At 41.5% G+C, this 27,665-nt stretch overlaps 1 protein-coding gene across 1 annotated transcript in view; it reads left to right on the top strand.

Annotated features, from left to right (window-relative positions):
* The first annotated feature begins 319 nt into the window (after window positions 1-319).
* Window positions 320-27,665, top strand: part of crfa4 (cytokine receptor family, class I receptor 4) — a 33,094-nt gene continuing 5,748 nt past the window's right edge. The window contains exons 1-7 of the mRNA XM_079670725.1: window positions 320-515; window positions 19,000-19,091; window positions 20,163-20,289; window positions 21,884-22,053; window positions 25,438-25,616; window positions 26,242-26,395; window positions 27,543-27,630. Of these exons, the coding sequence (XP_079526851.1) occupies window positions 19,001-19,091; window positions 20,163-20,289; window positions 21,884-22,053; window positions 25,438-25,616; window positions 26,242-26,395; window positions 27,543-27,630 (809 nt within the window). The 5' untranslated portion in view covers window positions 320-515; window position 19,000. The remainder of the gene's footprint in view (window positions 516-18,999; window positions 19,092-20,162; window positions 20,290-21,883; window positions 22,054-25,437; window positions 25,617-26,241; window positions 26,396-27,542; window positions 27,631-27,665) is intronic.

Genomic DNA, 27,665 nt, shown 5'->3' with positions numbered 1-27,665 from the left:
AATGTTGTGTTTATTTCTTTAATTTTCTCTTAAAGACAGTATAATTCCTTTTTTATATATTTTTTTTATAGTACAAACATTGTATTATAAGTGTCTGTGAGTGTGTGTGTGTGTGTGTGTGTGTGTGTGTGTGTGTGTGTGTGTGTGTGTGGATGTGTGTGTGTGTGTGTGTGTGTGTGTGTGTGTGTGTGTGTGTGTTTATCTTTATGTAATGACAGTACTGGTCTTCCTCCAGTAGGGGAGCCGTCAGGAGGCGGGTCTTCAGAGGGGGGGGGGGGGGGGGGGGGGGTCCTGAGCTCCAGCTGGTGCTATACTCGGGACCAGGTGGAGGAAAATCTGCAGAGGAGGAGGGGGCGGTGGTAGAAAAACACAGAGACATTGAACGCACCACGAACAGCGGCTCATCTCAGGCAGCGACCCGGAATACCGGCACCATCTCCCGGTATTTGTCCCGGTGTTTGTCCCGGATCTCTCTTCTGCAAGGGACTCTGAAGAAGCTGCACGTGACTCGCCAGGTAAGAAGGATTTCAGTTTAAAGGTAACCCCTTGTGCACAGGTGTGTGTTTTTATGAGTTCAGTTCAATTAACAAAACGACATGAAGTTGTATTCTGTTTAAACGCTGACTATCTTTCTGTTGCGTTATTGACGAGAGACTTTCCAAACTTTTCCCTTTTATTGAATCTTTCAAACCGGCTATTTTGCCTAGATTTTAGGAGAAGCTGCGCTCTACTTTCTGCCTTAAAACCCTCTCTATTAAGGTTTTGATTGGCTGTCACTGTGTCTGCGGACAGGTTCAGTGGTGAGAAATGTCCATCTAGTGCAGGGTGATCTATAACAATCCAATGTATATGATATAAACGACTCTTCATTAAAACCAAGACGAGATGTGATATGCAGACTCGGCTTTGGACTATACACAGATTATAACTGTTTTTTAAAGGGTTAATTAAGTGGTTTTATCGAAAAATCGAAAACTTGCCTCAGGTGTTTTTAAAGTAAAACAATATATAATTGTAATCTCTTAAATTATTACAGGTTGCACATCCTCATTGGGAACTTTAACTAGATGAGGTTTCTATTAATACAACTAACTAAGTCCACTCATTAAGTGTGTTTGTCAACAAAAAGGGCAAGTTAAACTGCTTTTCTTGACTGTAAGTAGACTATTGCTGAAGCATATTGACAAATGTAAACAGAAAAAAAAATGCAAAAATAAGGTATAGTTGAACTTAGTGACGTCATAAAGATATGTTAAACTGTATTTTTTATCTGATCTGATAATCAGCTGTTCTGTCAACTGTAAAGCATGAACTCTTAAGTGCCATAATAAAGTTTAACTACTATAAATACTTCCGTACTGACCATTTAAAAACTCCATATATTAGCTTTAATGTGTATCCACAACCAGCGTTTGTCAGCAAAGCATTCTGGGAACTGTAGCTGATTAATGCTGATTAAAATATTCGTACTAAACAGTAAAAGTACTATAACAAATTAAGAAAAATGTATCAAATCAAACTATAATCAGTTTTGGTGGTGATTTAAATATTTCTAATCTCATAAATAAATATAGCTTAAACATTTCTTCCTTTTTACTTTGAAATTTGACAAGTTAAAGAGCTAAATTGAATCTTAATAATAGACTTTTCTTGACGTTATCGTTAAAAAATTACACCAAACTTAATCACAATTATCACAAAAATAATTGAGTTATCTGTTTGATTATTCTTCATTTTTTGAACCCCCTTCGTCCTCGTTTAACATGTGTTAAACCAGATAAGAGCTGGGACGAGAGACCACGCCTCGAACATGATAACACGCTTTGTGTGCCTCCTTCACATCTGTAACTGTAGATGAAGATAAAGAGGGTTGTTCTGCATGGAGTGGGGTCTTTTTGTCCAGATACTGCATCACTTTCATACACATGCACCCTTTCAATCTCAGATAATATCCATGATTGTCACCATCATCTCGCCTCCTGTAACGGCGTCACATCTCCTTTGACCATGTGTTGTGTGCCAGAAGCTGTTATAAACTTACTTGTTATCACATTGCTGCTTCTTATCTCTATAGTTTATCTGGATCTGAAGCTATCAGAGGAACAGGCTCAGAAATGTACATGTTGGGCACATCTAGCTGGACTTTGTAGATTTAATGCAGCACCAGGTCTAATTTTCAAAGCTCAGTTGGTCGTTTGAAGTCAGGCCGTGCAGAATAATTATAATCCAGTGGGCAGTTTCCTGCAGGTTTAGCAGAAGCTACAGTAATCACATTAGAATTCCAGCACTCGAAAAGCATGACATCTTATATAAGAGGACATATCCTGCTCACTTTTCAGGTTCATATCTCGTGTCTCTACTTTAAAGAGTCCTCTCCTGCTGATGTTCAGGTGTATATCAGTATGTAGTGTCTCTACTTTAAAGAGTCCTCTCCTGCTGATGTTCAGGTGTATATCAGTATGTAGTGTCTCTACTTTAAAGAGTCCTCTCCTGCTGATGTCCAGGTGTATATCAGTATGTAGTGTCTCTACTTTAAAGAGTCCTCTCCTGCTGATGTTCAGGTGTATATCAGTATGTAGTGTCTCTACTTTAAAGAGTCCTCTCCTGCTGATGTTCAGGTGTATATCAGTATGTAGTGTCTCTACTTTAAAGAGTCCTCTCCTGCTGATGTTCAGGTGTATATCGTTATGTAGTGTCTCTACTTTAAAGAGTCCTCTCCTGCTGATGTTCAGGTGTATATCAGAATGTAGTTTCTCTACTTTAAAGAGTCCTCTCCTGCTGATGTTCAGGTGTATATCAGTATGTAGTGTCTCTACTTTAAAGAGTCCTCTCCTGCTGATGTTCAGGTGTATATCAGTATGTAGTGTCTCTACTTTAAAGAGTCCTCTCCTGCTGATGTTCAGGTGTATATCAGTATGTAGTGTCTCTACTTTAAAGAGTCCTCTCCTGCTGATGTTCAGGTGTATATCAGTCTGTAGTGTCTCTACTTTAAAGAGTCCTCTCCTGCTGATGTTCAGGTGTATATCAGTATGTAGTGTCTCTACTTTAAAGAGTCCTCCCCTGCTGATGTTCAGGTGTATATCAGAATGTAGTTTCTCTACTTTAAAGAGTCCTCTCCTGCTGATGTTCAGGTGTATATCAGTATGTAGTGTCTCTACTTTAAAGAGTCCTCTCCTGCTGATGTTCAGGTGTATATCAGTCTGTAGTGTCTCTACTTTAAAGAGTCCTCTCCTGCTGATGTTCAGGTGTATATCAGTATGTAGTGTCTCTACTTTAAAGAGTCCTCTCCTGCTGATGTTCAGGTGTATATCAGTATGTAGTGTCTCTACTTTAAAGAGTCCTCTCCTGCTGATGTTCAGGTGTATATCAGTATGTAGTGTCTCTACTTTAAAGAGTCCTCTCCTGCTGATGTTCAGGTGTATATCAGTATGTAGTGTCTCTACTTTAAAGAGTCCTCTCCTGCTGATGTTCAGGTGTATATCAGTATGTAGTGTCTCTACTTTAAAGAGTCCTCTCCTGCTGAGGTTCAGGTGTATATCAGTATGTAGTGTCTCTACTTTAAAGAGTCCTCTCCTGCTGATGTTCAGGTGTATATCAGTATGTAGTGTCTCTACTTTAAAGAGTCCTCTCCTGCTGATGTTCAGGTGTATATCAGTATGTAGTGTCTCTACTTTAAAGATTGCTCTCCTGCTGATGTTCAGGTGTATATCAGTATGTAGTGTCTCTACTTTAAAGAGTCCTCTCCTGCTGATGTTCAGGTGTATATCAGTATGTAGTGTCTCTACTTTAAAGAGTCCTCTCCTGCTGATGTTCAGGTGTATATCAGTATGTAGTGTCTCTACTTTAAAGATTGCTCTCCTGCTGATGTTCAGGTGTATATCAGTATGTAGTGTCTCTACTTTAAAGAGTCCTCTCCTGATGTTCAGTCTGCTCTGATTGGTCAGCTGGCCGGCTCTATTAGGGAGGGAACAGGGGCTTTAGCCTCTGGAGACCATTTACGTGCACTAAAACCTAAAGAACACACTACAGGAGAGAGAACACCATGTGCTTCTTTAATAATGACCCGTGTGTTTTTACTTTAAGCTGTATTCCGTCTAAAACGCTGACTATCTTTCTGTGACGTTATTGACGAGAGACTTTCCAAACGTTTCCCTTTTTATTGAATCTTTTAAACCGGCTATTTTGCCTAGATTTTAGGAGAAGATGTGCTCTACTCTCTGCCCTAAAACTCTCCATCTACGAAGGTTTAGATTGGCTGGCAACGTATCTGCGGACAGGTTCATGGCTTCAAAATTCAATTTAAATAATCTGCAAAGAAAAGGTCATTTTTAATGGAGAAGCATCATTAAAAGATGTTCTCAGCCTCTGGAGATGTGCCGCTTTTCTCTATTTTCTATAATATTAAAGTGACAAAACAAGACAATCATCCTAATGTTTGACAAACTAAACCGTACATTTTCACTGTTTTGTTCCTGGTTGATGGAGAGAGTCGTCATGCCGCTGCAGAATGATCTGAGGGTCTTTCTTGACGTCACTCTCATGACTTCTGAATCCTGAGTATGAAATCAGCCGTCGAGGGTTTTCTCTCTGCACAGTACTGCTCTGTTAACACTGTCAGCGTTACATAGGACTTCCTGTCTGCTCAACACTGGAGCGTGAAATCCTTTTTAGCACATGCATTGAGTCCTGTACGGTCATCATGTGACATATGACCTTTCATCATGTTCATTCACGACGACTTGTTTTCCTGCAGAGATCATTCAGTGTTTAAAGGGCAAGCGTTTCTCTTTCAGCGGCTTTTAAATCACTTTAAAAACATTATTTGTGAGCAGGTTTACGGAAGAACTACTTTCTTGATTTGAATGAAACGTGGTGTCAGGGTGTGGTATGAGCAGAGGAAGAACATATACAAAATGTGCAAGCATATGAATTATGGAAGCGGATTTACACATTATTGTTTACAAGATAGCGCATTTGTGTTGCATTTGGGGAATCAGCTTCGTGTTGTTTAGTTGCTCTGAGCAATAAATACATCTTCCTGTTGTTCAACATGTACGCTCTTTAACACACTGAACCATGTGAAACAGGAACATCTGACTTTCCGAGGAGCCTGTGAATGCACCGTTAAGAGGATCGATTTTTTTTGGTTTTGAAAATCCTTGAAAGTGTGTATTATCTCAGAGCTGGGCTTACTCCTGCATATCAACGAGACGCAGGAACATGATATGAAAGCTGTTGTTAATTAGTAACAAGCCGGGTTATATAAGGCTGCTGTGTTGATGCCAGTGTGTGTGTGTGTGTGTGTGTGTGTGTGTGTGTGTGTGTGTGTGTGTGTGTGTGTGTGTGTGTGTGTGTGTGTGTGTGTGTGTGTGTGTGTGTGTGTGTGTGTGTGTGTGTGTGTGTGTGTGTGTGTGTGTGTGTGTGTGTGTGTGTGTGTGTGTGTGTGTGTGTGTGTGTGTGTGTGTGTGTGTGTGTGTGTGTGTGTGTGTGTGTGTGTGTGTGTGTGGATGCTGGTGAACATCCTGCAGATAACACTTAACACATCTGCATCGAGCCACAAAGTCCAGAAGTGTGTGTGAGGGAGACGTCTTGTACAGAAATACATATATAAATATAATCAGGTCTGACGTTCAGGAAGCATCTTAGCATCGTTAGCTCATTCAAGGACATTTCTGTCATCAAGAGCAATTAGATGGAAACACAGAACATTGACGATACTGTACTTCTTCAGTTTCTAGGAGCCTCTGTGTTCCTGTTGTTATCAGTGTGTTGGTGGAGCCTCTTTAAATATAACTCCCAGGGTTTACTCCGCCCTCTAACCAAATGCAGATTTTCCTCGTAAAATGTTAAAGTGATGCCAGAAAACAATATTTCTGTTCATCAAAAACGGTATAATTCCTCCAGAAATCTGAGAATCAAACAGAGCGTCAGACGGCTTTGTTTTGACGGAGCTCCGACATCACGTTGTTGTTGACGTCCATCTTGTATACGAGCATCATGTTCTCCAGATAATGTCTGTATCTTATAAACAAGAGCTTGTCCCTATCCAGGATTTAAGGTCAGAAGGTGAAGGTTTCATAATTTTAGTAATGATTTACCGTCTCTCTGATACAACCTGTTGTTCCAATAGCAAACCAGAGGTGTAAAGTAACTAAATACATCAATCATTATAAAACACATCATACACAATATTATTCTGAAATATTCATATGCACGATGACTACTTTTAGACTTTTACTGTAACAGAGTATTCCTACACTCTGGTACTTCTACTTTTACTCAAGAACAAGATCTGAGTACTTCTTCTTTTACTCAAGAACAAGATCTGAGTACTTCTACTTTTACTCAAATAAAGATCTGAGTACTTCTACTTTTACTCAAGTAAAGATCTGAGTACTTCTACTTTTACTCCAGCACAAGATCTGAGTACTTCTACTTTTACTCAAGTAAAGATCTGAGTACTTCTACTTTTACTCCAGCACAAGATCTGAGTACTTCTACTTTTACTCAAGAACAAGATCTGAGTACTTCTACTTTTACTCAAGAACAAGATCTGAGTACTTCTACTTTTACTCAAGTACAAGATCTGAGTACTTCTACTTTTACTCAAGTAAAGATCTGAGTACTTCTACTTTTACTCAAGTAAAGATCTGAATACTTCTACTTTTACTCCAGCACAAGATCTGAGAACTTCTACTTTTACTCAAGAACAAGATCTGAGTACTTCTACTTTTACTCCAGCACAAGATCTGAGTACTTCTACTTTTACTCAAGAACAAGATCTGAGTACTTCTACTTTTACTCAAGTACAAGATCTGAGTACTTCTACTTTTACTTAAGTAAAGATCTGAGTACTTCTACTTTTACTCAAGTACAAGACCTGGGTACTTCTACTTTATTCTCTCTACTGGAATATAATAAAGTGTTCTGATGAAAGTATTGATATTGAAGTGAGGGTATCTCACAGCTGATTGGTGCAGAGACCTCCTGCTGAGATCTATAGATCTACCTGTCAGGAGAACAGCAGGGGGTTGGGGGGGGGGGGGTCATACATGGGAATAATTGATCGGGCTTTAACGAAGACAGAGCCAGTCGTCACGGCAACAGGTGAAACGCTGTGTCGTGATTGGCTGTGGGGATCAGACAGAGAGGGATGCTGCTTCTGTAATGGAGAATAGAGTGCAGGTATTTGAAATGAATGACTGTCTACGTGAGGAAAGCATTAAAGCATTACATATCTCCAGAAGATCCTCCTCCACAGTTTCTGGAGCTAAGGGGGCTTTGAATGCTTTCCCATTAGCCTTGAGCATGTTCGGTATATGTATTTATATGTATTTGTATATACAGTATATCGCTGCAGGGTGGAGCTGCGTCCGACCTTGAACGTTGCATTATTGGCTCCACAAAGAGCTGTTTGTCTATTAATATGTGCAGTAAATAAGCTTCATGGTAAACAAGCAAAGAAAACGTTAACGAATAAACACTATTTGTGATTAGATTTTACAACAAGCTAAGCTACAATTGATTAAAAGAACAGATCTCCACGTCTTAAAAAGCTGGAGGTACATTTCCTTCACCAGTTTTCCTCGAAGTGTAAAGCTTAAGGAAATAATTTAAAGAGCTTGAGTTTTTTAATCCACTTGATTTAATGCAATTAAACTAATTAAATAACTGTAGACGGAAACATAGAACTGGATCAGAACTTAAAATAGCCTCCGCCCTGTTGACAAATTAGAACAGATCAGAGGAAATAAAGTAGTACATGTGATCAAATCCAAAAATATCCACGGTTTGAATCTGTTTTTAGGAAGTTATTTAATGTGATAGACATTGTTTTTTGGGAAAGTACGCAGTTGATCTAATCCTGCATGATCAATGACCACATTCAGAAACCATAAGTGAATCAAGTTATTTAATTTATTCTGGAAGATCCCTTTTTTTACTGTCCTGACGTCAATAACCTTTAGAAGAAATGCAAGAATGCATATCTTAAAGTGTATTTTGTTCACTTAAAAAACAACTTTACATAGACGTAATAATGAAAGAGGCTCTCCTCTCCTGTAGTGTGTTTATTTAGTGCATGTCAATGGTCTGCAGAGGCTGAAATCCCTGTTCCCTCCCCCAAAAACAAGGATTACTCGACTGTTTTTAAAACATGTTGTGATTTGCAACCATAGGAACAAAAAAGCAGTACAAGTACTCTGTTAGGATTAGTGAAAGATTACGATTTGGCTTTTGTTACGCAAGGGGTTTTCCTCGGGGGCAAATAGTTGCTCCAATAAAAGAAACGCCATAAAAACAAAGATAATAACACAGTTATATAAATAAAACTCCCCTCAAGGTCCCTTATCTCTCCCAGCTGTGACTCATCGTGCTGCAGCTCGGGGACTTTGAGACGTGATGACGCTCGCACGACTTTAACCTGGACTCAAATTGTCTCTCGGTGTCTCTGAGCGAGCGTCCAATAAAACACAGGAACCCCAGAATCAGCACTGAAGCCAGCTGTTTACATTATTCCTGCAATATCCTCTTCTTATATGGCGGCTAGTAGGGCTGGGAATCACCAGGCTCCCCACGATACCATACTATCTCCATACTCAAGCCACGATACGATACTATCTCCATACTCAAGCCACGATACCATACTATCTCCATACTTAAGCCACAATACCATCCTCTCTCTATACTCAAGCCACGATACCATACTATCTCCATACTCAAGCCACGATACCATACTATCTCTATACTCAAGCCACGATACCATACTATCTCTATACTTAAGCCACAATACCATCCTCTCTCTATACTCAAGCCACGATACCATACTATCTCCATACTCAAGCCACGATACGATACTATCTCCATACTTAAGCCACAATACCATCCTCTCTCTATACTCAAGCCACGATACCATACTATCTCCATACTCAAGCCACGATACGATACTATCTCCATACTTAAGCCACAATACCATCCTCTCTCTATACTCAAGCCACGATACCATACTATCTCCATACTTAAGCCACAATACCATCCTCTCTCTATACTCAAGCCACGATACCATACTATCTCCATACTCAAGCCACGATACCATACTATCTCTATACTTAAGCCACGATACCATACTATCTCTATACTCAAGCCACGATACCATACTATCTCCATACTTAAGCCACGATACCATACTCTCTCTATACTTAAGCCACGATACCATACTATCTCCATACTCAAGCCACGATACCATACTATCTCTATACTTAAGCCACGATACCATACTCTCTCCATACTTAAGCCACAATACCATACTCTCTCTATACTTAAGCCACGATACCATACTCTCTCTATACTTAAGCCACGATACCATACTATCTCTATACTCAAGCCACGATACCATACTATCTCCATACTTAAGCCACAATACCATACTCTCTCTATACTTAAGCCACGATACCATACTCTCTCTATACTTAAGCCACGATACCATACTATCTCCATACTCAAGCCACGATACCATACTATCTCTATACTTAAGCCACGATACCATACTCTCTCCATACTTAAGCCACAATACCATACTCTCTCTATACTTAAGCCACGATACCATACTATCTCCATACTTAAGCCACAATACCATACTCTCTCTATACTTAAGCCACGATACCATACTCTCTCTATACTTAAGCCACAATACCATACTCTCTCTATACTTAAGCCACGATACCATACTCTCTCTATACTTAAGCCACGATACCATACTATCTCTATACTCAAGCCACGATACCATACTATCTCCATACTTAAGCCACAATACCATACTCTCTCTATACTTAAGCCACGATACCATACTCTCTCTATACTTAAGCCACGATACCAAACTATCTCCATACTCAAGCCACGATACCATACTATCTCCATACTCAAGCCACGATACCATACTATCTCCATACTTAAGCCACGATACCATACTCTCTCTATACTTAAGCCACGATACCAAACTATCTCCATACTCAAGCCACGATACCATACTATCTCCATACTCAAGCCACAATACCATACTCTCTCTATACTTAAGCCACGATACCATACTCTCTCTATACTTAAGCCACGATACCAAACTATCTCCATACTCAAGCCACGATACCATACTATCTCCATACTCAAGCCACGATACCATACTATCTCTATACTCAAGCCACGATACCATACTATCTCCATACTTAAGCCACAATACCATACTCTCTCTATACTTAAGCCACGATACCATACTCTCTCTATACTTAAGCCACGATACCATACTCTCTCTATACTTAAGCCACAATACCATACTCTCTCTATACTTAAGCCACGATACCATACTATCTCTATACTTAAGCCACAATACCATACTCTCTCTATACTTAAGCCACGATACCATACTCTCTCTATACTTAAGCCACGATACCAAACTATCTCCATACTCAAGCCACGATACCATACTATCTCCATACTTAAGCCACAATACCATACTCTCTCTATACTTAAGCCAAGATACCATACACTCTCTATACCTAAGCCACGATACCATACTATCTCCATACTTAAGCCACGATACCATACTATCTCCATACTCAAGCCACGATACCATACTATCTCCATACTTAAGCCACAATACCATACTATCTCCATACTTAAGCCACAATACCATACTCTCTCTATACTTAAGCCAAGATACCATACACTCTCTATACCTAAGCCACGATACCATACTATCACCATACTTAAGCCACAATACCATACTATCTCTATACTTAAGCCACGATACCATACTATCTCCATACTCAAGCCACGATACCATACTATCACCATACTTAAGCCACGATACCATACTATCTCCATACTCAAGCCACGATACCATACTATCACCATACTCAAGCCACGATACCATACTATCTCCATACTTAAGCCACGATACCATACTATCTCCATACTTAAGCCACGATACCATACTATCACCATACTTAAGCCACAATACCATACTATCTCTATACTTAAGCCACGATACCATACTATCTCCATACTCAAGCCACGATACCATACTATCACCATACTTAAGCCACGATACCATACTATCTCCATACTCAAGCCACGATACCATACTATCACCATACTCAAGCCACGATACCATACTATCTCCATACTTAAGCCACGATACCATACTATCTCCATACTTAAGCCACGATACCATACTATCTCCATACTCAAGCCACGATACCATACTATCTCCATACTCAAGCCACGATACCATACTATCTCCATACTCAAGCCACGATACCATACTATCTCCATACTCAAGCCACGATACCATACTATCTCCATACTTAAGCCACGATACCATACTATCTCCATACTCAAGCCACGATACTATACTATCACCATACTTAAGCCACGATACCATACTATCTCCATACTTAAGCCACGATACCATACTATCTCCATACTCAAGCCACGATACCATACTATCACCATACTCAAGCCACGATACCATACTATCTCCATACTTAAGCCACGATACCATACTATCTCCATACTTAAGCCACAATACCATACTATCTCTATACTTAAGCCACGATACCATACTATCACCATACTTAAGCCACGATACCATACTATCTCCATACTCAAGCCACGATACCATACTATCACCATACTCAAGCCACGATACCATACTATCTCCATACTTAAGCCACGATACCATACTATCTCCATACTTAAGCCACGATACCATACTATCTCCATACTCAAGCCACGATACCATACTATCTCCATACTCAAGCCACGATACCATACTATCACCATACGTAAGCCACGATACCATACTATCACCATACTCAAGCCAAGATACGATATATTGCGATATTTCAAATCCCATGGGACATATCCATGTCCGTCTTCCCTTCCTGGTTAAAACATTTGTAATATGAATAGTTTATGTGAATAACCCAATGTGTGTTCTTTGAACCTGAAAAGGAGATGTTTTTGCTACATCGTAAACATGTCTTGACTTCCTGTTTTACATAGACATGCTTTGCGCTGTTAGCAGGAAGCTACTGTTCCCAAAGCAACAACTTGACGGAGAAAAAAGAACGGAGATAAAGTACAGATATTAACGGAGATATCAACATATAAATACGGCGATAACAAAAGATAACGTTTACATTAAAGTGTTAGCAAGGCTCAAGGTTAGTGTTGACTGTACACATGTGGTTTGTGTCTTCGTTTGTATACTGTATTATAACTAACTATTTGCAGTTCACTTGTTTAATGGTATTCTAAAGTAATGCTCATATGGATGTAGCTTAAATGTATTTGTTGTTTTGTGTCTTTGTGGAGCTCTTACGTTGGTTTGGAGCTTTCAATAAACCCTTTGTGTCTTTGAAGAACGCCCTGAAGACACGCAGAGCACCTGACCGGAGGTAGAGAAGCAGGAATTGAATTGAGAAGCATTAGTCGTAGTTTTAAAATACCACGTAAACAGAAGCATGTGATGCTGCTTCTCCCTCAGGGCGTGATCCAGAACATCCTGCAGTTTATTGACGGGAGGATCAAAACGTTTTCTCATACTTTTTTTGCAGATGTCATGAAGTGGAGAGGTCAGCTGACAAAAGCCTGGTCTCTAATCTGCTGTAGGATCCATGCAGGGATTGTTAATGTTGATGAGGGTCTGCTGTCGTTTGTGACGTGCTTCCCTCTTAGGAGCAGACTTTAAATACTCTAAGCTCCCGTATGACTTCATGACTCTGACAGAAGCTAAACAGGGCGCTTTATTGTTTTGTGTGTGCTGTGGACGAGGAGAGGGGCACGTGTTGCTTCAGTGGAAGTCTGTGAACAGTTTTCAAAGACGTTAATGCAACAGTATGTTATTATCAGGAAGAACACATCGTACGTGGCTAAGGGGCGGGACATCTCTAAGCAGCTTCCCAATCACCCAATCAGAGCAGAGTACAGCCCCTTTAATTGCTCCTTCCCCCCTGAACAATACCATGGAGCAGATTTACAGAAAGCTTCTCCTTCTATAGTCGTGTCCTCAGGAAACGTGACTGTTCCTCCTCACAAAGCCCCCCCCCCCGCCCTGCAGACTCCTCCAGATGCCCCCCGCCCCGCCCCGCCCTGCAGACTCCTCCAGATGCCCCCCCCCGCCCAGCAGACTCCTCCAGATGCCCCCCGCCGCGCCCCGCCCTGCTGACTCCTCCAGATGCCCCCCCCCGCCCAGCAGACTCCTCCAGATGCCCCCCGCCCCGCCCCGCCCTGCTGACTCCTCCAGATGCCCCCCCCCCCCGCCCTGCAGACTCCTCCAGATGCCCCCCCCCCCGCCCTGCAGACTCCTCCAGATGCCCCCCCCCGCCCTGCAGACTCCTCCAGATGCCCCCCGCCCCGCCCTGCAGACTCCTCCAGATGCCCCCCGCCCCGCAGACTCCTCCCGATGCCCCCCGCCCCGCCCTGCAGGCTCCTCCAGATGCCCCCCGCCCTGCAGGCTCCTCCAGATGCCCCCGGCCCCGCAGACTCCTCCAGATGCCCCCCCCCCCCGCCCTGCAGGCTCCTCCAGATGCCCCCCGCCCTGCAGACTCCTCCAGATGCCCCCCGCCCCGCCCTGCAGGCTCCTCCAGATGCCCCCGGCCCTGCAGGCTCCTCCAGATGCCCCCCGCCCTGCAGACTCCTCCAGATGCCCCCCGCCCCGCCCTGCAGGCTCCTCCAGATGCCCCCGGCCCCGCAGACTCCTCCAGATGCCCCCCGCCCCGCCCTGCAGACTCCTCCAGATGCCCCCCGCCCCGCCCCGCCATGCAGACTCCTCCAGATGCCCCCCCCCCCCCGCCCCGCAGACTCCTCCAGATGCCCCCCCCCCCGCCCTGCTGACTCCTCCAGATACCAGATGGATATTTAAATGCTGGATCTCAGAGCAGACAGGAAATTAAAAGCTCTGCAGAGAAAGAGCGAGGGTCGTTGGGTTCCTCCGTGAGGTTCTTCTAGCGGATGAAATGGTTCAAGTTATAAAACCAGAACCATGTGTGTGTTGCACGAGATGCTTGATTTGATAAGTCATGATCCGCTTTAATATCGCTTACATCTCAAAGTGTGTCTTTATTCTTTGAGAGAGAACGGACTGTGCTTATAGATCTCCTTATCAGGTGTTTTGGACTCAAAGCTCTTTACGAGTCATTCACACCTCATTCATGCAGAGCAGCACCACTTGGAAGCTCTCACACACACACACACACACACTCACTCTCTCTCTCTCACACACACACACACACACACACACTCTCTCTCTCCCTCACTCACTCACTCACTCACTCACTCACTCACTCACTCACTCACTCACTCACTCACTCACTCACTCACTCACTCACTCACTCACTCTCTCTCTCTCTCTCTCTCTCTCTCTCTCTCTCTCACACACACACACACACACACACACACACACACACACACACACACACACACACACACACACACACACACACACACACACACACACACACACACACACACACCCCGTTGGCCGGGCTGGGATCGAACCAACAGCCTGTTCACAGACGACCCCCTCAGCCACAGCACTGTATATCAAACAGCAGCAGCTCTTATGATCCTGCATCATTTGTTCAGTCTGTTTGTGTTTCAGCTTTAAGATGCCTTTTTAAACAAAACCTTACAGTGACGTCTTTATATATATGACGTTCTTGATTCTGGTTTAGGGTGGACAAAGCAAATTGAAAGTATCGTAACTAAAATGGGAAGGAGCATAGCTGTGACGAGAACATGTACAAAGTATGTAACACCAACCACTTTGAAACAAGTCATCCAGTCTCTGGTTTTGTCACATCTTGAGTACTGTCCGGTCATATGGTCATCAGCAACAAAAACACATTTACAGAAATTACAAATAGCTCAAAACCAGGCTGCCAGACTCGCTCTCCACTGTTCGAAGCGCACTCATATTGGAGTTATGCATAGAAACCTATCATGGCTTCCAGTTGAGAAACGTCTGCAATCTCGTGTTATCACTTTTCTAAAACGTTTCCAATTTAGCAAAAGACCACTGTATTTTTATGATCAAATAGTTTACACAAGAGACGAGCATGACCATAAGACTAGACAAGCTACATCAGGCCATCTACGGGCATCTAAACCCAGGACCAATCTGCATCAGGCCATCTGCTGGCCCCTAAACCCAGGACACATCTTCTGAACTCTTCTGTGTCTTATCGAGCTATAAAGGAATGGAACTCATTGCCAAACTACCTCGCTGACTTAGAGTCCAGAGCCTCTTTCAATAAGAGATTGAAGAGCCATCTCCTAATGACCATGTACCCTGTGAGCTGTGAACCCTAATTGAATTGATCGCATGTTGTTGATGATATTGGTGATGTTGTTAATGTTGTTAATGATGTCAGGACTTGTGTCCTAAATGTTGCTGAACACTCTAAAAACAAATGCCTTGGCTCAACAAAGAAAATCAACGCAACAGTTTGCATCGATGTTTATTGAGTTAAGACAACTTCTAATGAAATTGTCTTAAAGCAACAAAGTTATTTGAGTTAGGGAGAAGGCTACAATCAGAGGTGTTTTTAATGACCACTTACTTAATAATTGGTAGCATAAACACAAGTTTTGAAGTTGACTACTCAAAAGATTAAGTTGTTCCGATTAGTTTTACCGTATGATTTAAAAAGAATGTTAAGTTGTATGTACTTAATTACCATCATTGTGAACACACGTTTTTAACTTGACAACCATTTATAAATTAAGTTGCTCCAAATATATTGTATTGAATTTTTTTTTTCTTAGCTTTTTCATGTTTTTGCCTTTAAAGAAAGAAATTAATTGACTCCACAACACAAATATTAGGCAATTCACTTTTTTATTTTTAACTGCAGTTGTTTATTTCAACACATGATGTTTCAGTCAGGAGAGAATTCCTTTAGTTTGAACATTTATTGACACATGCCATATGATGAGGTGCATGAACACCTGGAATCACAGCTGGCTGCAGGAGAGAGGAGAACCATTTTATAGTTTGGCTGCAGCACGTTGATTGGCTGCTGGAGAATGAGGTGAAATGTAATAGGTTAAAGAGAACGCCTGTGATGAGCTGATTATATGCAGCTGTGGAGTGAATGTATAAACATCCAGTCTTCCTGAAAGAACTTGCGCTGAGCTTCATTTAAATCTTGAAAAAAAAGATAAATAACACAAATTGAAATTGCCCCACAAATAATAAATAAACACATTAGCCATATTACCATGGGAATGGGGACACAGCAAGTACATGCTGCCATCACAACGAACTTAGAGGCCTTTGCATATTTAAAACCAGTGCCAAATATGTAAAATCTGTAAAGTTTTTGTAAAACTACAGAAACAAACTCTCAATGGCCCCAACCTGCAGATCACACACATACATTTTACAAAAGATGTAACAAAGATGTTTACACTGCCGACAGTCATTGTTTAAAATGAGCACATTTAACGCAGAATGCTTGCTCATTCTTTTGTTTCCCTCGACCACGATGGTTGCCATGGTATGGTCAGATCCTGTGGTGGACCGGTCACTGAGGAAGGTGATATTCATGTCCTTTTGAAGCACATTGAATAATAGGTTAGCGCATTAGAGATAATGCGTTAGGTAAATGCATATTTTTGAAACTGTCACTCTTAGCTAATTCAGAGCCATTATTACCAGCTGCTAAAGCAACGCTGGTATTGTTTTCACCTATTGAGTCTGCATGTGTGTGTCGTCATGGCAATGTGGTCCTGAAGACACAAAGAGGTGCTTTTGAGTGCTTCGCCTAGTGTTTAAATGCATGTGGACAGATTTGTCAATCACAACCGTGCTAAAGTGTTAGTGTACCTTCTCATCTTTTTAGCAGGTTCCATACAATATGTGAGCTGGTTAAGTGAAGAGCAGAAGACACTTTTCAAATGTTACACAATCCTTTTCCCATGCCATTGCTGTCAACACCTATCCATGCTGAACGTTGCTAAGATATTATTGATTGGGGTGTGTCCAAAAGTGCAATATGCTTCAAAATGTGACTGACAGAGAGCAGTGCTTTTGTCCTGTGCATGGATTATATTTTATTTCAAGATTTTTAATTACGTCGCTAAACTCCTTGAAAAGGTCCTCTTCCTTTTCTCCAAGGTACACGACAAGGCAGCGGATGGCTATAGTTCTCTGCGTACTTCAATTGTATTTTGCTATTTTTGAAAAAGGAAAAAAAGAGATATGACCTACATGAATATATTCTGAATGGGTGACATTGCAACAACTTGCATTTCAATGACAACTCTAAATAACGATCCTACCTCAAGAAGCATGTCCTTGATCTGCTTCACGAGATTCATTCTGAATAAAAAGCGATATCACAAAGTAACCAAAGTATTTGTACTCTCACAGTACCCTCTACTGCTTTGTACCCTCTCACAGAACTACTCACAGTTCAAAGGATGCTCATTTTGGTCAAACAGCAATTTGCCTATACAGTGCAACTACAAGGCTATCTTCTGTATTTGAATGACAAAAGATGACTCACCTTAAAATGTCCTTTGTATATTTCTATTTGTCTTAACAGTCGGAGCTTGTCCAGCCATGTTCAGTGGGAGTGGACTTGAAATCCTTAACTCAAGGTGTAGAACAATGAAGTGATCAAGCCAATTGGATTACTTACTACAGCTTGAATTTAGTTTTTAAGTCAATTAACGCAGAAATCAGAGTTCAAATTACACACAATATTAAGTTGATGTAATTACCAACATTATTACGTCAACACAACTTATAAATTAATGTTTGCAACTTAAAATGTTTATCTAAATCAATTAACTCACATTTTTATCTTGCAACCATGCATTTAATGAAGTGGAGTTGAAAGGTCGCCTGAATTCGTTTTTAGAGTGTATTATTATTGTATTGTTTTAAGTGTCGGACCCCAGGAAGAGTAGCTTTAGTCGAGAGCAAAAGCTACTGGGGATCCTTAATAAACAAACATACCGCACATGCTCAGTCCGTGTGACTGCTCTGATCTCATTATAGTAATCAGCTTTAGCCCCCTCCTCTTCCTCACCGTGGATCCAACATGCCCGTGTCTAAATGCTTTCATATGTTTTTAATCACGCCTCGTGTTCCAGAATTGGACAATGTGATAATTGGCGTTCGTATTTCCTTTTCAGAACTGCAGATTTTAGGGACTTTTTCACTGCTGCTGCTGCTGCTGCTCACAAATCAACAGGCATGAGGCCTTTAATAACTCTCCACTGCTTTGATGATAATGGCGGGGGGGGGGGGGGGGGGGGGGGGGGGGTGTAATTGAAGGAATGCATGCTCTCTTTGGGAGAAGCTCGTTGTTGGTGCAGCAGAGGAGCGATTTGATGGTGATGATGATGAGGGTGAGGGTGTGACGTGTCTCATGACAGCAGGAAGCATTGCTGCTGCTGGCGATCACATGGCCGTCAAATAAATCGTCTCTATCACATGGAGACTAGTGTGTGTTCATATCACCTGCAAAACACACACTAATGCATCATGGGAGTGAGACATGAAGCACGGAAACAAAAGTGAAGCACACTTTACTTTCACTTGGATTAGAACGACTGTTTATGTTTTCTGTTACTGTTTCGGATTTTATGTAAAGCGTCCAATGTATTATTATTATAAAAACACCTAAACCGCACTGATGTTTAAAGCCTTCTCTGCACACCGCTGCTCTCACACGGCGACATCTTGTTATTCTGTCATGTGCTCATATTAGTCTTTTGAGAATGGATTTGTAGAAGTTTTTGCAATGTTTCCTCTGCAAGATACAGTCTGTCTACTGACGTGTGTGTGTGTGTGTGTGTGTGTGTGTGTGTGTGTGTGTGTGTGTGTGTGTGTGTGTGTGTGTGTGTGTGTGTGTGTGTGTGTGTGTGTGTGTGTGTGTGTGTGTGTGTGTGTGTGTGTGTGTGTGTGTGTGTGTGTGTGTGTGTGTGTAGGATGCTGAGGCTGCTCCTCTTTCTGCTTCCTGCGGTCTTTGACGGCCGGGTCTCGGCTCAAGGAGTCGCTCATAAAAACCCAAACAGCTCCGGTGAGTCCGTGGTGCACATTGTTACACGCAGATCTGGGTTTTTCAAAAATGCAAACATACAAGAATATTTTTTTTCACTCATTTAATACATATTCTATATTAATGGAACCTCTGGGCTTTTTTATTTAGTATTTATTTTAGTATTTTATAGGATTTTTGTATTTATTTTTCACTTGTTGTACAGTATTTTCCTTCATATCTTGCTGTCTTTATTGTATCTATATTCATGCTTCTTAATTTATGTCATTTGTCCTTGATATATTTAAGTTATGCACCAAAGCAGACGAACGAAAATACACGAATAATCTAAAAATAATGGCGTTTTTTTACGTATTTTTTAATATATATATTTTTATATTTATTGAATTTCATTTTCTCCTCTAAATATTTGTACAGTATTCTTGAATTCTTCTGTTATCCGTCTTCCGTATGTTGTAGTTTTTCTTACTCTATAAAGGATGTTTCTTTAAAATATGAAGTCGTATTTTTCTTCGACTTTTTTTTGTATTTTCAACCAATATTTTTTGTTTTTTCTTATTTTCTCAGACATTTTCTTGATAGTTTTCCTGTGTTTTCTTTAATAGATGTTCCTCTATAGGCCCTAGTGACGTGTCCCTGCCTCTCACGGTGTAAGTGCCCCCCCCCGCCCCTTCAGATGCAGTAATTTGCTCTGCAGGAGTGCACTATTCTCTCTTTCTGAGAAGCGTTTTGAGCTCCTTACATTGAACACAGCCGGCCTCTGTGTGCCTCACATTTCCTCCTGGACTAATCCCCCCCGACAGGAAGTCCCGCCGCCGCTCGATGTGTGGCGTGGAGGAGGATCGGTCACCTGTATCAAAGTTTCTTTTTTTAGTCCATTCTTTTATTTTTGTAATTTTAATTTTAATAGAATTTTTCATTCAGCAACAAAGAAACATTGGCGATAAACTGCATAAACAAACCCCAACGACACTCCTCAGCACTTTCCGTTCAGTCCATTGTTAAATTAAAAAGACAGGTTTCCTGACTGATGTACCTGAACACACCTGTTCTTCTCTGCGGGGCGTCTCACTCTCCTCTTTTTTCCCTCAGTGGGCGTGAAGTCTCGGCCTCACATCTACTTCTGCCGCTCGCCCAACATGGAGGACTTCAGCTGCTGGTGGCGCCCGCTGGAGAACCTGACGGAGGAAGTGTCCTACGTCCTCACATACTCCAAAGAGTATGTGAAAAACATTTAAAATCCTGACATCTGAGAGCCTGGAACCATCTAGCTCTCTCATTATTTAAGATAGAAGTCACTTAATGATCTGATTGACTTTAGAGGAGATGAAACCATCTTAGCTTCACATTCTCATATTTAAAGACCTTAAATTAGCTGTAAATTAAAAAGAGATGACCTTAAATGATCTGTAGTAATATGGAAAGCGGCACAGACTGACGGTTCTGGGTCGTATAGATTTTAAACCATTTCACGCTCCACCACCTCAGCGAGAAGCTATTTAACACGTCGATATTTCTGCCCCTGAATGCCTCACGTGGCGTCGCCCCGTGCAAACACGTCAGAGCAGAAATCAGGACACGTTTGATTTCTGACGGCAATCTGCATTCAGGTGATAAGAAAAGGTCAGAAACAACCGCGGATAAAAGGCAATTAAAGTGATAACGATCAGTTAACAACCTTAAAGGCTGCAGGTCTGTTTCTGATCATTACATCCAACAGATTAGATTTAATATAAACATGCCGCAGTAATTTAACTACAATAAGATGTGCAGAAAGTAAAAGTGTGTTTTTTCCATCAAAAACTGATTTAATGTTTTCATTTCAGCTTCTAATGCTGCAGTGATGTGGCCTTTGCATCCCTATAGAGCTGGAGCCAATCAAAATATTTAAATTATTTGTGATTAATTATTTAACCGACATGGGAAATAAGTGGGAACATTTGCATCATATCAGCAACAAAACTGGAGTGTTAGAGCTCGAGTTTGACACGAAACAAATCATTTCTGATGGCTTCTCACGCTAAATTGAAATGACAATGTGAAAGGTGAAATGAGAGATTGTTAGAAAACTCTCACTCGTCCCATACAGAGTATCAACTAGTTCCTGAACAGTGTCCTTCACATGCTACTACTACTACTCAAACTTATACTACTACCACTATTACTACTACTCCTACTATTACTACTACTACTACTCCAACTACTACTACCACACTGTTAGGAAAATATCACTGGTCACCAGCTTGAGCTTCGATATCAGGATCCATGTATTTATGACATATATCACATACAGAGCATCAACTAGTTCCTGAACACTCAATCAATCAATCAATGTTTATTCATATAGCCCAATATCGTAAATGTTACATTTGTCTCAGTGGATTTCACAGTTTGTACAGAATATCAGAATGACAATACGACGTCCTCTGTCCTTAGACCCTCTGTCCTTAGGCCCTGTCCTTAGACCCTCTGTCCTTAGGCCCTCTGTCCTTAGGCCCTCTGTCCTTAGGCCCTCTGTCCTTAGGCCCTCTGTCCTTAGGCCCCCTGTCCTTAGACCCTCTGTCCTTAGGCCCCCTGTCCTTAGGCCCTCACATCGTGCAAGGAAAAACTTCCAAAAAAGGAAAAACCTATCATATGCCTCAAACAGTCCTGATGCTCTTCTAGGTAATCACACATCCTGTCATGTTCACAGCTACAGTTGATACCTTTGTTATCATGTTACTCTCATGTTGGAGGAGGACATTCACTATTTTCCCAACAGAGATGTAAATAAAGAGCTTTTTGTCCCCAAACTAAACCGTGGTGTCTCGCAGCAAGGAGCCTCAGCAGGAGTGTCCGGACTACGTGAGCTCCGGACCTAACAGCTGCCACTTCGACAAGAAACACACCATCATCTGGAAGTTTTACTGCCTGAACGTCACCGCCGTCACCAAACACGGGAACTACACTTCCCAGAATCACTGCCTGGACGTGGCCGACATAGGTGAGGAGTAGAGCGTTGCAGGGATGATGTATTTCTTTAGTTCGACCCGGAAGTAAGCTGCTGGTTCCCTCGACAAAAAGCAACGGGATTGCTCCATAGGACTTTGGAATATGTAAAGAATAAGGTCTGTGGAAAACTAACCGGTTTGATAAATGTTTTCTTCATCCGGATAATCTCCACACGTCTCCCCTACTTTTATAATGTTGGAATCATAAATCTAATGTCCAGAAGCTAAATGCTAACGTGATGCTATAAAGGAACTACAGCCGAGTCCAGCAGCACGACTTCAACGTCACGCCGACTTCAGATCCATATTCAAACACACAGATTCTAGATGGAACGAGTTGAAGCGTTTGTTTGAACAGTCTGCAGGAGGCAGGGACTTGCTTTCAAGCAGAACAGAAACTAACTTAGAGGAGTGTTTACGTGTTCGGCGTAATGACGTACAACGGACTCCACGACTTCTGTAGTCCTATTCAGCCACTTGGTAACAACCATCGTTTCTCAGACACGTCCACTCTTCAGAAATCACCAGTGGGGTCACTGCTGATGATTTAATGTCGTAGAACAAAACGCGATCCGTCTCTTCGATGTGTCTCAACCACAGACCTTATTTCAGCTATTTTCCAAAATCCTATGGAGAGATCCCATTGGCTCTGAGACGAGGGAACAGGAAGTGATGAAATGCTGACTCACTTCTGGGTTTTAGGACTCATTCCTGCACCGCTCTATTGTGGCCGCAAGAAAAATATAAGATAAGAAGGAACTTAATTTATCTCCGTGGGGAAATTCAGGCGTTTATAGCAGCAACAGGGCCAGAGTTAAAACTGGATTCACACAAGGTAAAAATAAAGTAGAATAAAACATTTAAACAATAATACAACAACTTTTTTTAAATAAAGTGATGAAGTAACTAGAACCAAGATATCACAGTAAAAACCCATTTAACCCCCCCCCCCCCCCTTTATCAAAGCCAGAAACTGTAAGAAGTAAATAAATTGTCGGATTTTCTATCATGGTGAAATCTGTTAAAAAAAGTACATTATTTGAGATGAGTTTACAGTAACGAGTTTCTGTACAAAAACATTACATTCTGAGCTTCTCTGCGCAACTCTAAAGGCATGAACGAATCAGCTGAGACGAACGCTTGCATGATTAGAAATGCAATACATATTTTAATTTGCACGCTGTTTACATGGAGAGGTTTCAATAAATCCACATTAAAAAGGTTATGGAGGGCACCTAATGACATCATGCCAACACTTATAGATATAGATAGATACACAAATTGTATAATCAGTCTAAAAATGTCAGCTCTATAAGATCTTACGGCGTATTAATTGTGTTTGCACGCTTCGTATTTCTCTGCTGTTTTCAGGAACATGTGATCAGTGTTTTTATGGTTTAATAAGTTGAGTTTATTTATTAACCTCATTTGGCAACACAGGAAAAGCTAACTATAAAAGGGCCGTGACATGTGATTAAACACAGTCGTGAAACGGCAGGAGAATTGAGAGTTAAACTCGGTTTCCGTTGTATTTTAGGGATCCCGTTATTTATGGTTTCACAAAAAGCACAGCAGACAAACAGCTCTGATCCTCCAGCAGAACGTCTTTTATTTGATCAAGGACTCAGTGTGTGTTATTATCCAGACGCTGTCCCTCCACTTCCTGTGTGTGTGTGTGTGTGTGTGTGTGTGTGTGTGTGTGTGTGTGTGTGTGTGTGTGTGTGTGTGTGTGTGTGTGTGTGTGTGTGTGTGTGTGTGTGTGTGTGTGCACGAGTTAGACTATGTGTTAGACTCTGTTACTGTGTGTGTGTGTTAGACCAGGGGTTCCCAAACTTTGCCATGCCAAGGACCCCCATATAGCGGGGACCCCCCTGTTGGCATTTTTTTTTATTACATTATGATGGAAAATATGACAAATTAATCATACAACTTAATACATTTTCTTCATATTTATTTGTATTAATAATTAATAATCAGTTATTCTTCTAAAAAAAACGTGTATTCATCTTTTGTTTGTCATTCATTACATTCATTGTGTCTTATGTTATAAACATTCTTAACACAATATTAAACAGTAAACATATTTTTAAAGTGATTTCTGTCTTTATAATATTTTATAATTTTGAACAGTAATATGAACAATTAACATATATTTTTTGCATTTTTGAAAGCTATTTATGCCTTTTTAATATTATATATAATATTCAACAGTAATATTAACACCCACACAACGAGACCAGTCAAGTCCATTTGAGATGATGTACTCATCTAAAACTTGGGAAATGTCTCTTCCTGTGGTCCTACCTTCCAGTGCTTTGCAAAATAATATTTCCTCAAGAAAGTTGTCTTCTGAAATAAATCTGATGTATGCAAGCAATTCTGCGACATTTGCTACATCCGTGCTCTCATCCAGCTACAGAGCGAAACATTCACTAGCTCCAAAAGCTGAGAAGATACTCAGTTTCACTCAATAGCGGCAGCTCAATCCTGATTGGCTTGAAGGGCATTTAAAAACAAAAGATATTAAAAGATTGGCATCAAAGGAGACATAGATTGATATATATGCAGTTATTAATAACATCTAAAAAGGAAAAAAAGAGAAAAAATGTTACTTTAAATAAATAAAATCCCCCTTTCCCTTAAACTTTGCGTGACCCCCCTGGCGCCCCCTGGGGGCCCCCACTTTGAAAAACACTGTGTTAGACTGTGTGTGTGTGTGTGTGTGTGTGTGTGTGTGTGTGTGTGTGTGTGTGTGTGTGTGTGTGTGTGTGTGTGTGTGTGTGTGTGTGTGTGTGTGTGTGTGTGTGTGTGTGTGTGTGTGTGTGTGTGTGTGTGTGTGTGTGTGTGTGTGTGTGTGTGTGTCTTTATGTAATAACAGTACTGGTCTTCCTCCAGTAGTATAATTTCACAGTTTTCTGTAAAAATGACCTCAATAATCTTTATTTGTTGAATATATTTCTACAGTTACACTAATTGGTTAATTGACTGATTGTTTAAACCCCTAATACTCCCAGTAAATATTAAAAAAACATACTTTAACAGTTTAAATTGGAATAAAAACAATGCAATCAAAGCAGTATGTTTAATTAAAAGTTATAATTGTATGTTTTTATGATACTTGTACATACATATGAATAATGTAACATAACATTCAGGCATCTTTATCATGTATAAACGAAAGCATGCATAGAATGAATAATAGATGACCCAACAGAAGGATGTCATAATGAATAATGGAGGACATTAGCTCATTATAACATCCAGAGTAATGCTCTGTTTAAAGATTAACATCGACATGCATGAATGATCCAAACATAAAAACAGTCTTCTCTTATGTTATGTTATCTTGTCTTCTCCCCCCCCCCCCCCCCCCACAGTGCAGATGGAGGCTCCCGTGAACCTGTCCTTCGTGCTGGAGGAGGCGGGGGGGGATGAGATGGGTCACAACGCCCTGCTGTCCTGGATCTACCCGGTGCCGGCACACCTGAAGTACGGATGGATCACTCTGGAGCACGAGCTGCAGTACCGCCGGGTCAGCGAGCCCGACGTGTGGAAGGTACACTCACACAGAAATCACCTTTAAGGGCCTCCTATCACGCAACATGCACTTTCTGATGTCTTTTCTACATCAACATGTGTTCCCCGAGACTCACAAAGCGTCAGGAAATCTCTTTTCCTCCGTACCCACATCTCTAAAAACGGGGAACAATGGAGCTGATCCAGATTTGCTGCGTCATGACCACATTACTCAAATGTGGGCGGGCTTTACACCCACGGGCCAATCAGAAACGTTGCTGCCAGAAACAATGAGACGTGTTCTGGACGTAATATGCTCGGTGTTTACATTAGCATGCTAACACTCAGAGCTAACCTGTACTGGAGAGAGTCTGTGTGAAGAAGCAGGAAATCAAAAGGAAGTCACCTTGTGGTAAACCTGAGAGAGAAAGAGTTTGAGCTCCATCCTGTTTCAGAGAGAATCCTTGATTTGGTTTGGAACATGATGGCGTTTATTCACGGCACAATTTAACTTTATCTCCGTGTAATTCTGAGCAGGCATTAGCTCCCCCTCCTCTTCTTATTTCAAGCTAAGGACCCAGAATCGGCGTTTCTCTGAAAGTGCATGATCTGTTTGGTATTTTGAGCAAAACACTTCAATCTGAATATGTTATAATGTTCCCCAGGTGAAGTACCCCCTCAGGGAGCCCCAGGTGGAGCTGCTCGGGCTGCCAGTGGGGGAGTTCGTAGTGCGGGTTCGATGCCGGTCACATAACGCCAGGCTGTGGAGCGAGTGGAGCGATCCGCTGATGATGAGCATCCCCGCCCGGCCGCCTGCAGGTACGCTTCCTGTTGATGAGGGGCAGCTTAGTTCACTGAGGGAAATGCAGATATCTCTTTAAATGGACATTTCTCATGCACATAAAGAAAAACCTTAAAAGGGACCTATCATGCAAAATGCACTTTTTAATGTCTTCTCTACATCAACATGTGTCCCCGGTGTGTCCCCGGTGTGTCCCCGGTGTCTCCCCGGTGTGTCGGGGAACTCACGCAGCGTCAGAAAATAAAACCCTTTCTCTTTTCCTCCGTACCCTAATCTCTAAAAACGGGGGAACAACGGAGCTGATCCAGATTTGCATCCGATATAACTTAATATCTGAAATGTGGACCCACGGCCCAATCAGAAAAGTTACTATCAGAAACAATGCCCGACTGTTTTGGACGTAATATGGTCGGTGTTTACATTAGCATCGCTAACACTCAGAGCTAACCTGAACTGGAGAGCATGTGTGTGAAGAAGCAGGAAGTAAAGAGGAACTCACCTTGTGGTATAACCGGCAAGAGAGAAAGCCTTTGAGCTCCATACTGTTTCAGAGAGAATCCTTGATAATCCATGATATGGCGTTTCATCACGGCAGCATGTAGTTTAGACAGTAGCTGCCGGGTCCCGTATGAGCTCAGACCCCTCCTCTTTACTTAAAGCTTTATACCCAAATCAGCACTTTAGAAACAGGAAGTGAAATAGAGGGATATGAGGCATGGCTAGAATGGGTGATCTGTTTGGTATTTGGAGCAAAACACTTCATAGACATGTTTCATAGACATGTTGTTCTGAGACCTTTGCCTGAAAATAGCATGATAGGTGACCTTTAAAACAACTGTGAACATTCATAAACACACCTCCGCCCCTCAGATAACCCCCACTCTATAACCCTTTATGAACACACAGTTAGAAATACACTACATCGCTACTACCATGAGGACAATGAGAAGTGGAGGGTTTCAATGTATACTGTTCCCTTATTGCAAATGTTTACTACTCCCAGTAACTGCAAGTATATTTCATTGGAACTCGTGAAATGTTCTCAACTGTCTTCTAAATAAATTCAATAAATGGACACTTCTCCATGGACACAAAGAGCTATAAATGAGGCTCAAATTAGTTTTGTATCTGTAAATATGTGTTCCTTGTGTGTCACCTGTTCAGGTAAGCTGCTGGTTCTGATTCTGGTGACGGGGGTGGGGGTGGTGGCTCTGCTGGTGGTCACCCTGGGGCTCCTCCCCCAGAGCAGGAGGTGAGTAAACAGTGAACAATAAACAAGTACACACA

The sequence above is a fragment of the Notothenia rossii genome (assembly GCF_949606895.1).
Source record: "Notothenia rossii genome assembly, chromosome: 3".
In the NCBI taxonomy this organism is placed as follows: domain Eukaryota; kingdom Metazoa; phylum Chordata; class Actinopteri; order Perciformes; family Nototheniidae; genus Notothenia; species Notothenia rossii.
The sequence above is the reverse complement of the archived record's forward strand: the minus strand, read 5'-3'. Positions and strand labels throughout refer to the sequence as shown.